This window comes from Silurus aristotelis (assembly GCF_946808225.1).
Source record: "Silurus aristotelis genome assembly, chromosome: 6".
In the NCBI taxonomy this organism is placed as follows: domain Eukaryota; kingdom Metazoa; phylum Chordata; class Actinopteri; order Siluriformes; family Siluridae; genus Silurus; species Silurus aristotelis.
The window spans coordinates 20,384,974-20,396,225 of NC_139579.1; the positions used below are offsets into that span (position 1 = coordinate 20,384,974).

The 11,252-nt window shown below is 36.2% G+C and overlaps 2 protein-coding genes across 3 annotated transcripts in view; one reads left to right on the top strand and one right to left on the bottom strand.

The window, feature by feature from the left end:
- Positions 1-4,028, top strand: part of tonsl (tonsoku-like, DNA repair protein) — a 32,092-nt gene extending 28,064 nt beyond the window's left edge. For both annotated transcript variants that reach the window (XM_083544119.1, XM_083544120.1), the window contains exons 26-28: positions 1,740-1,813; positions 2,322-2,455; positions 3,270-4,028. In XM_083544119.1, coding sequence (XP_083400245.1) covers positions 1,740-1,813; positions 2,322-2,455; positions 3,270-3,457 — 396 coding nt within the window. In that variant the 3' untranslated portion in view covers positions 3,458-4,028. The remainder of the gene's footprint in view (positions 1-1,739; positions 1,814-2,321; positions 2,456-3,269) is intronic.
- A 515-nt stretch (positions 4,029-4,543) lies between these two features.
- LOC310727556 (antimicrobial peptide NK-lysin-like) lies at positions 4,544-5,648 on the bottom strand. Its single transcript, XM_083544141.1, has 5 exons — positions 5,491-5,648; positions 5,307-5,371; positions 5,049-5,168; positions 4,799-4,956; positions 4,544-4,697 (listed from the first exon to the last, which is right to left on the bottom strand). Exons 1-5 carry the CDS (start codon positions 5,531-5,533, stop codon positions 4,631-4,633), a joined length of 453 nt encoding a protein of 150 aa, XP_083400267.1. The 5' UTR covers positions 5,534-5,648; the 3' UTR covers positions 4,544-4,630.
- Between the last annotated feature and the right edge of the window lie 5,604 nt (positions 5,649-11,252).

Below are 11,252 nucleotides of genomic sequence, written 5' to 3' on the forward strand. Positions count from 1 at the left end.
AAGTCCCTAGATATTTGCATAATTCATATTAAAGAATGTTATTACATATTGGGATTGAACAAATGGTCCAATGAGAACCCAGCAACCTGTTTTAGCAGAGCAAAGTCATTCCTTGAGTAATTAATGTGGCAAAACCAATAAACTTATGGGTTGGAAATATGACCATATACTGTATGCTAAATCCAAACAAGAACCATGCTGTTTATTTATTGTCTGTAGATTTGTTGTTTTAGCAATGGTACAATGACTATTCATAATTACTTTTTTAGTGGAATACATCCAGAAAATATAGTAAATTTGTATGCAGTTTTAAAAAAACAACGAAAAAAACAGAAAAGGCTTCTAAAGGCCACAGTGGCAAGTACTTAGTGTGACCTTCTTACGCTTAAGCAATAGCAAGAACATGGCTTTCATAAACTTAAATATAATGGAACCCTAATTAATGCCATTGCTAATACCTGTATTTGTCCAACTATTTCATATCAAAATGAAAAAGATCTGTAACATGACCTAGTGGCCAATGAGTGGATTTTTAAATCATCGAAAAAAAATGTGTGAAGCAGAGTTGAAGCGAGAGGGAAGAATGAGTGCTTGCGGCCTGCTGTGTTTTCAGATATCTGTCCTGATTTGAGACTGCATTGTCCAAACTGATTGGATCATGAATGCTAAAAAGTACAAACAGGTTTTAATTCATCATGCCATTCCTTCTGGAAAGCACCTGATTAGGAATTCATCTTTCAGTTTGATAGCAATCCCAAGCACACCGCTAATGCAGTGAAATCATATTTGGAGAAAAAAACAGCTGACAAACCACTGTCAGTAATGGACTGGCCTCCACAGAGTCCAGACCCAAATGTTATAGAGGCAGTATCTAGACAGACAAAGAAATAAAAGACGACCTCAATATAAAGAAGAACTGTGGGAAGCACTTAGTAGCCTGGTATATTATACCAGAAGAATAATTCAGAAAATGTCAGGACATTCTAACCAAAAGAGTTCAAGATGTGTAATGGAAGGTTGCACAAAAAACTTTGCCTTAAGAATCTGTTCTGTGCGTGCGTGCGTCTTGTGCATTTTATAAATGAAATAGTTATTGAAATGGTCTTGTACATCTTATAAATTACTCAGCCCTTTTCATAATAATTTGGTTTGATAAAATAACAATTGACCATGGGGTAAGTTTTTTTTGTTTGTTTTTTAAAGTAGGTGTGGTTTGCTGAGACTACTAAAAAGAAAGAAAGAAAGAAAGAAAGAAAGAAAGAAAGAAAGAAAGAAAGAAAGAAAGAAAGAAAGAAAGAAAGAAAGAAAGAAAGAAAAGAAATAACAGAGTGTTTATAGAAAAGAGATTTGGGTGGTGTTTGAGGTTTGTCTGAGATGCTTTTCACAGTTTTGCACAGTAAGTGTTAGATAGCATTAAAGTGATGGTTAAATCATCTTCCTATCTTTCCGGCTGAGTGGGCACAGCTTATTGATAAATAAACATCTGTAACTCTGCAGCATGCAGCATAGCATTTGATTCTATTCACTTACTTTTGATTTGTCAAATTATGTTTTATTATTTGGTTTAATGGTTCTAAATGCATTTTGGCAAGTGTTTCTGGAATGGTTAAAATTGTACAGCGTGCAATTCAATGCAGTGCATGCATCAGCATGCATATGTGCACGTGTGTGTGCGTGTGTGTGTGTGTGCACTTCTGCACTTCTTTGTTTTCTCATGTTTACATGTGTTTGTGTTCCAGGGAGACTGTACACTGACACATCTGGGCCTAGCTGCAAATGGCCTGACCGATCAAAGTGTCAGATCATTCACAAGGTGAAGTGTAAAATGTTCTACACCAAGATTGTCATCCTCATATATTCATTCATGTTTGTACTGAGATGCTTTTTTTTTGTAAAATGTAATGAATACTGTGAATTTCAAATGAAGGCAAATTTTTTTTTATCTTTTCTGTGTTGACCTGATTGAGTCTTTGTTCTGTGTTGTGCTGTGAAATACTAATGTAGCACCTGGGTCCTTGAGGAATGTTTTACTATGTATTACACTGTATATGGGTAAAATGATAATAAAGACACTTGATTTGACGCATCTCTATATTTAGATCTTCAGCCAAAACATCTTGAGAGAATAGAACGTACTATTAGTATTGCTGTTTCAATACTTTTAGTAAAGACCGTACATATTTAATCACATTTTTGGTTCTATTCAGACTGTGCGAGTTATTTATTTCTGAGAACTGCTTTAGCAATATCAGGTAGTTTGTGAGAAGGTACCGGAATAGGAATGACTATAATTAATCAGTTATTTACTTTTGATATTGTAGGTGTCTTGCTCTTTGTCCATCCCTTGTGTCCCTGGATCTGTCAGCTAATCCTTCTGTGACTTCAACTGGACTTCAAAGCATCCTCAATGCTCTTGGGGAAGCGCGACATACTTTGACTCATCTTAATCTTCAAGGTTAGTCATCTGAGGATATTTATGTCTTCGTGGACTTTCTATGGTAAATTGTACACAAGCGTGTGAATGTTCATGGTGACCTGCAATGGACTAGTGTCTATTCTGTCCGTTCAGTGTTCAGAGATAAGCTCTGGATTCATTGCAAACCTAACCAGTATAACGTAGTTACACAAGATTAATACATGAATGTTACAGTTTAAGAGCACTGTTTGTAGTTTTTAAAGAAAAGCTTGTATCAGTTCCAGCCTTTCCACTATACTGTAGTTTTCTAATAAAAGATATAGGACTATAATTACAATAAAGTGGCAATAAAATAAACCTGCATATTGCTAGGAAAGTGGAAGTATTTAGTAAATGCAAGCTTGTGTAACTAAGTTGCAAAAAAAAAGTTGCTACAGATCATCTGCGGTAGAAAGTTCCTCCACCAAGACATCTATGTACTTGTTACTTATTCTTCTTATTCTTATATCATAGGATTCCGATTAAGTCACAGGCTTTCACATTAACCATGTCCTGTGGCAATGTTAAAACTTTGAAATGTTCACGGGCATCAGTTTAGTTCAGATTAGCTTTATTTATCCATGTAGTATGTTGCTCACTGTGCCTCGCATTTGCATTGTGGCCAGTTTGTGCTTTGTAAAAACTTTATTTTTGGAGAAAAAAAAATGTGGTGGTTTAGGTGTCCAGACAAGTTACAGTTACTATGCTTCTTTATGTTTTATCTGTTCTTAAATTTAATGTGGAAATAATAATTTGTTGCTTTCCTAATTGTGCGTCTCTGTCCAATTAAACATCTTTTTAAAAATCTTATCAGGTTGCCAGGTGTGTGGACCCTGGGACGCAGTGGGTTTGGACAGCCTGGCCGATCATGTTCAGGATCTACAGCTGTGCTCTCAAAGTCTTAACAAGCTGGATCAGGAGATACTGCGCCGGAGCTGGCCAGGCCGTATCCTGTCCCGTAACTCAAAGTGTCTGCTCACTATTGCTCCTGTTTCACATTAACCTGCACAATCATCTTGGCTTAGAGAACTGAACTGAACTGAGCTGACACAATACTGGTCTTTTCATGTGTTGGACAACACCCGCACCCCCCCCCCCGCACCCCACCCCATCACACACACAACCACACACACACACACACACACACACTCACACTTCATTTTTGTTAAAACATTTTTACTGTACAAATATATTTGTGTAAGATTTATTTCAATTTGGTGTTTGGTGTCTGTTAGAATGTACATGAGTGTTGCAGAGACAGTAAGGGGTCTTTGTGTCCATCCACTGTTTATGTGAAGTAGTTTCTCTTTCGATTGCAGCCCTGTCTTAAACATTTGGCATTAAAAAATACAGAATAAATTGACAGACATGTACATGATGGAGAGTGATATTCATTTTTGTGTTAATTTACAAATTCTATGGATCCTTAATAGGAAGTGTATTAATAAACTTAAAGCTAAACAAATGTGTGCATGTAAAATACTACATTCATTCATGCAGCAGACACAAACTAGACTGTATAAGCAAAAAAAAAACACATTCAGAACACAAGTATTAAAGCAATACTTTGCCACATTGTGTCAGTTTTACTTAAAATGTGATTTTGTGTTAAACTTTAAACCATTTGAGAATTTGATCCGTTGTTTGTCACTCTACATTTGCAACTCTCCCCATGCATGACTGGCATTCACACATGCATGCAATAAACATGCACAAGTATCTACAAATAAAGTTATACTTTTAGAAGAACAACAACAGGATTTTGGATGTCTGCCTTATGTCTGAAACACCAGAACTGCTTTCCCTTGTATTAACTTAAACCTCAATTAAGAATTCTCCTCTTTTATCCCATTAATCCCATTTATTTCTCATGATGGCTTTTCAACATCTGCACCTTCCCACATCATCACTGCTCTGCAACAACTTCAGAATGGCTGACTGTCTTTTGCAATTAAGTTGCAATCCAAACCTCAGCACAGGATTTCATAGTTCTCTCTTCATACAGTTGCACAATCACCCTAAGTTATGCCATTTGGTAGTGGTTTATTAGAAATGGACTATATTATGAAAATAGAATGAGACAGTAAATTGTTCATTTCAAATATATTTATTGGCTCACAAAAGCTGACTTGGTAATAATTCATTCAAACATTTATTTCCTCTTTTCATAGATCTTCAGATCTTCTTGTAGTTTGGAGCAAAAGCTTGGATGAATTCCAGCACTTCCACTGACTTGTAATTTCTGAATGGAAGATATAGGATTAGAGTTGACAGTAAATTAAAAAACATGCATGATACTGGGTTAGTGAATACTTTTTTATGTTTATAGTTTTTGTAACTCACTTGCAAATGCCAATATTACTACAGATCGTTCCTGGATCATCTGTGGTAGAAAGTTCCTCCACCAAGACGTCCATGTACTTGTTTATCATTCTCTTACAGAGACTTCGCAGGAATCCAATTGAGTTACAGACCTTCGACACTTTTGCTTTAACCATGTCCTGTGATAATGTTTAAAATTGAAATAGAAATGTTCATGGCACTATTTTTTTTTTTTTTTTTTAATCTACGTAGCATGGTGCTCATCACTCACTGCATTTGCTTTGCCACTAATTTCTGCCTTCAGTTTCTTCATGGCCCACGTACAAGCCCAACACTTTCCAGGGAGCTGTCCCTCAGGCATTGGCAAATCATAATTCGAATCAACTGAATCCTGCAAAGTGACCAGCAAATTGCAAATATCAAAGCAAGTCATTTTACATTTTCATATTATAGGTAGACATGTGTACAGTTTGAAGGCTTTGTATTAGAAAAATGCAAAAAAAAAAAAAAAAAAAACAGGATAATATACCAAAGTTTCATCAAAGAGTTGTTCAGCAGAGTCAACTTTCAGATATTCCAGGTGCATTGCACAGGCTGAGTAAAAGAGGAAACAAAACAATTTCCTATTAACAAAGAATAAAAAAAAAAAAACCCTTCTAAAATAAAAAACTGTAATTAGAATTGTCTTCCTCGAATTGTCCAATAAATCATACCTGAGCCAATGATAAAAGAAGCAACAAGGAATTTCCAGATCATCTTGATAGTTAAAGATGGGAGAGATATGTGGTTCAATGAGAGCTGAATAGTCTGTCTCAATGCAACTCCTTCTGGTGGTCTTTATGCCTCTGCTGACTTCCTTGAGTATATTTGTATTTTCTGTGACCACCCAGAAATATGCAGATTTGACAATAGTTATGCTCAAAATATATATAACAGTGTAACCACATGTTATACTGGGATACAATGTATAGTGTTTAAATGCTATTTATTTTTTCTTCTATGATTTTTTTGTTTGTTTTGATATTTGTTGCATATTATTTTACAGATATATATTTTTGGAGCAGGGAAGGTTAGAGACTTATTCTCGGTGAAAGGAATACTGAACCAATATGGCTACTATTCCATATTTAACTCCAAGGAATAACATCTTGACTGTAACTAATTGAACCAACATCACCATGCAACAAGCAAAGCCCAGAAGCATAGGTCCAAGCTCTGCATGCATTATTTAGAGAACAAACAGTCGGTTGGATTGTTATCAATCATGGACTGGCCTGCCCAGTCACTGCACCTATATCCTGATGACCTGCATCACAAGATCAGAAAGAAATTAGCAAAGAACTAGCAAAGAACACATTTGCAAGTGTTTTAAAAGAGACATGTTTGGAGAAACTAGATATCCGGATGCAAAGAGTGTTTAAACCTGTTATTCATGCTAAAAGAAAATTAAAATGCAAATAAACTTTAACGTTTATATGTTTATTATGTTTATATATTTGTTTGGTCTTCATACCTTTAAGCGACCAAGTCTGTTGCATAGAAGTAAAAAGAATGTTCATGTGTCTCTCGAAAAAACGATAAAAGTCTAGGTGTTTTTAAACCTTTGACAGCACTGTAATTTGTACAAATTTGCAATTAGAGAATAGCAGTTCAAAAAAGGCACAAGATTTATATTATTCAATTTGATTTATGACCAAACTTTTGATGTCACCCATATGAGGATGGGTTCCCCTTTGAGTCTGGTTCCTCTCAAGGTTTCTTCCTCATATCATCTAAGGGAGTTTTTCCTTGCCACTGTCGCCACGGCTGCTCATCAGGGACAAACGCACACCATTCACCTTCACTGTTGTTTTCTGTAAAGCTGCTTTGAGACAATGTCTGTTGTGAAAAGCGCTATACAAATAAACTTGACTTGACTTGACTTGATCACGATTATTACTTTGAACTTGATAATAGAGGCATGTATCCATTTATTCATCTCAGTAAATATTAATTAGGGTGGATCCAGAACCTATTCCCCAGGATCAGAATAGGAACAAAAAGGATACAATCCCCATGTGGGATGTCAGTCTAATGCTTGACACCTCACAAACATAACAGGATTGAACCTGCAACAGTGAAGTTACCTGATGTGTGCTGCCATGAAATAATTTATTTTATTTTTTTTCTGTTTTCTGTCCATTCTTTTAGCAGTAGTATCAGTATTAGTAGTTGATATTGTGATTTGTGGTGAGAGCAGGGAGCTGGTTGAGAAGAGCCTAGAGAGGTAAAGGTAGAATGGGGAATGAAGGTCAGTAGGAGTAAGAAAGAGTACATGTGTGTAAATGAGAGAGAGGGCAGTGGAGTGGTGCAGTTGCAGTGAGAAGGTGGAGGAGTTCAGGTACCTGAGGTCAACAGTAATGGAGAGTGTTAGAGAAGTGAGGAAAAGAGTGCAGGCAGGGTGGAGTGGGTGAAGAAAAGGGACAGATTGATTTGTGATATATATATTTGTGATATATATATATATATATATATATATATATATATATATATATATATATATATATATATATATATATATATATATATTGTGATATATATATATATATATATTTGTGATATATATATATATATATATATATATATATATATATATATATATATATATATATATATATATATATATACAGTGAGGAAAATAAGTATTTGAACACCCTGCTATTTTGCAAGTTCTCCCACTTAGTAATCATGGAGGGGTCTGAAATTGTCATCGTAGGTGCATGTCCACTGTGAGAGACATAATCTAAAAAAAAAAAATCCAGAAATCACAATATATGATTTTTAAACTATTTATTTGTATGATACAGCTGCTAATAAGTATTTAAACACCTGTCTATCAGCTAGAATTCTGACCCTCAAAGACCTGTTAGTCTGCCTTTAAAATGTCCACCTCCACTACATTTATTATCCTAAATTAGATGCACATGTTTGAGGTCGTTAGCTGCATAAAGACACCTGTCCACCCCATACAATCAGTAAGAATCCAACTACTAACATGGCCAAGACCAAAGAGCTGTCCAAAGAAACTAGAGACAAAATTGTACACCTCCACAAGGCTGGAAAGGGCTACGGGGAAATTGCCAAGCAGCTTGGTGAAAAAAGGTCCACTGTTGGAGCAATCATTAGAAAATGGAAGAAGCTAAACATGACTGTCAATCTCCCTCGGACTGGGGCTCAATGCAAGATCTCACCTCGTGGGGTCTCAATGATTCTAAGGAAGGTGAGAAATCAGCCGAGAACTACACGGGAGGAGCTGGTCAATGACCTGAAAAGAGCTGGGACCACAGTTTCCAAGGTTACTGTTGGTAATACACTAAGATGTCATGGTTTGAAATCATGCATGGCACGGAAGGTTCCCCTGCTTAAACCAGCATATGTCCAGGCGCGTCCTAAGTTTGCCAATGACCATTTGGATGATCCAGAGGAGTCATGAGAGAAAGTCATGTGGTCAGATGAGACCAAAATAGAACTTTTGGGTCATAATTCCACTAAACGTGTTTGGAGGAAGAACAATGATGAGTACCATCCCAAGAACACCATCCCTACTGTGAAGCATGGGGGTGGTAGCATCATGCTTTGGGGGTGTTTTTCTGCACATGGGACAGGGTGACTGCACTGTATTAAGGAGAGGATGACCGGGGCCATGTATTGCGAGATTTTGGGGAACAACCTCCTTCCCTCAGTTAGAGCATTGAAGATGGGTCGAGGCTGGGTCTTTCAACATGACAATGACCTGAAGCACACAGCCAGGATAACCAAGGAGTGGCTCTGTAAGAAGCATATCAAGGTTCTGGCGTGGCCTAGCCAATCTCCAGACCTAAACCCAATAGAGAATCTTTGGAGAGAGCTTAAACTCCGTGTTTCTCAGCAACAGGCCAGAAACCTGACTGATCTAGAGAAGATCTGTGTGGAGGAGTGGGCCAAAATTCCTCCTGCAGTGTGTGCAAAACTACAGGAAACGTTTGACCTCTGTAATTGCAAACAAAGGCTACTGTACCAAATATTAACATTGACTTTCTCAGGTGTTCAAATACTTATTTGCAGCTGTATCTTACAAATAAATAGTTAAAAAATCATATATTGTGATTTCTGGATTTTTTTTTTTAGATTATGTCTCTCACAGCGGACATGCACCTACGATGACAATTTCAGACCCCTCCATGATTTCTAAGTGGAAGAACTTGCAAAATAGCAGGGTGTTCAAATACTTATTTTCCTCACTGTATATATATATATATATATATATATATATATAAATATATATATATATATATATATATATATATATATATATATATACAGTATATACTAGCAAAAAAAAGTATATAGATGTATATACACGTACATGAATTAAAAAAAGGGATGAACGGATATGTATGACAGCACTGTATTTTTTATCATCAGTATAATTTCTCCGAATATTCTGAATGTATCCAATAGTCATGATGCTGGTCAACACACAAGGAAAAGCTCAAGATACTTTATTTGTGAATTTGGACACACACACTGCATGGACAGCACTTCAAAAACAGGCCTCCTGATACTATCAGGTATGAGCCCACTGGTTCTTTTTTTTTTTTTTTTACCAGTAACCAATCAACAACCAAACAAAACTTCCCATTACTATCTCTAATAAATTCATACACAGCCAAAAGGCTGCCCACAGGATACTTTGTAGCCATTGATTTTATCAGACAGTAACCACATCAGATCTATAGATTCTGACTGTGTAGTAGGGGTAAAAACTCTATTTACACCATTACATTCCAACACTTGAATTTTAGACAACTCAAAAGTCCTCCATGTCATGCAGTAATAAAGGTGGTTTATGCTGATTGACCAGCAGATGCGTTAAAGGTTCACCTTTCTGGGCCAGTTGCATAGTTTAAAGATCTACCTACTGGGTTGTCTTGATGTATTGTTTTTTTTTTTTTATCTATTCACGCCACTCTATCCACATTTAATTCAGTGAGAATGCAGGCCTTCCTCGTGCTCTAAAATGACAAACAACACATCGTGGGCTGCTATATCTAATTTTATCTACCACTAAGGATGCTAGACCTATTGACAATGACTGTGGCAGTGGTATGCCTTTCTGTAAGCCTTCTACAATAAAGGACTATTCTGACATGAATCATCTACCTAAATGTTTTAACATGGCAGTGCAACTGTGTGCACGGTTTGACAAGGTTTGTGTGGAACAATCCAAGAAAGCTACACAGATCTCTGACCCCAACTCCACACGAAAGTGGATCACAGACGTAGAAGTAGAGAATACATTGTATAGAGTCAGTGAACAGGTAAAAAGGTGTTTTCCCCTCCATTGATTTCTAATTGGTATAGCAAAATTATAATAAAAAACAGTTGATCATAGTCATTTGCTGTTGTTTCTTTTTGGTCCTTATAAGTTAAAACCTTTTATGTTTTTTGTTTTTTTTTGTTTATGATTTCTGTCATTTTTGTAATGTCCAGTTGTCTACAGCATTTAATAAATAAGCGTATACTAAGAAATTAATTGCAAAATATGTTGCAAAAAATCCTTTGACTCCTTTGTATATTGCATTGTGCACCTTAGCAAAGCCAGCAAACATGATTGTTTATGTGAATGTTCCTTTAAAGTACATGAGGTGGCCCTTTTTCCTTCTTCTGTGTTGTTCACTCTAAAAGTTAGCTGGTGCCAGCTTAGCCCTTTACCACCTACAACCTGGTGTGATGCCACCTGTTTAAGCTTTCTTATAATCTGAATGCTCTTCATCAACTGGCACCACTTTCTTGTTAGCTACAGGCCACATGACCCAGTAATGTGCTGCATGGCTGCCTTTAGCTGGAACTTGAGGTGCTTGTAAGTTCAGTGCTCTGTTTCCCAGCCAGATTTTGCCACATACAGAGGCTGTACTTCTACATTGTATTCTATGTATTTCAAGTATGGCCTGTGACTTAATTATTTACTGAATACTGACTGACTAATTTAATTTAAAGTATAGAAAGACTGGAACTATGACTCATGCTCACACACATATACATGCCAAACACTGTGGAACCTTTTTTTAAAAGAATTACAAGTTACTGTTTTATATTTACAAATTACAGTTTAATTTAACTGTTCATTTTACTGGTTTTTACTGGTGTACTGGTTTACTGGTTTATTAACTTCTTCCTTTTTTATTTTTAGGAGCTACAAATGGAGAATAAAATACCACACATTTATCAGAAAGGCTCCCTTTTTCTCCTTGTGATGGAGTTTCTGCTGCTTCTTCCCTACAATATCTCTCCTACATAAGACTTCATCTTGTGGGACATAATTATCTGGAGTAAAGTAGAAACCATCTAAAACCACTCCAAGCTCTCACACTCTCAATGCCACTATCATTTGAATAAATCTGACAGATTTATAAGATTCAACACTCTATTTTTTACACATAGAATGAAACAAGAA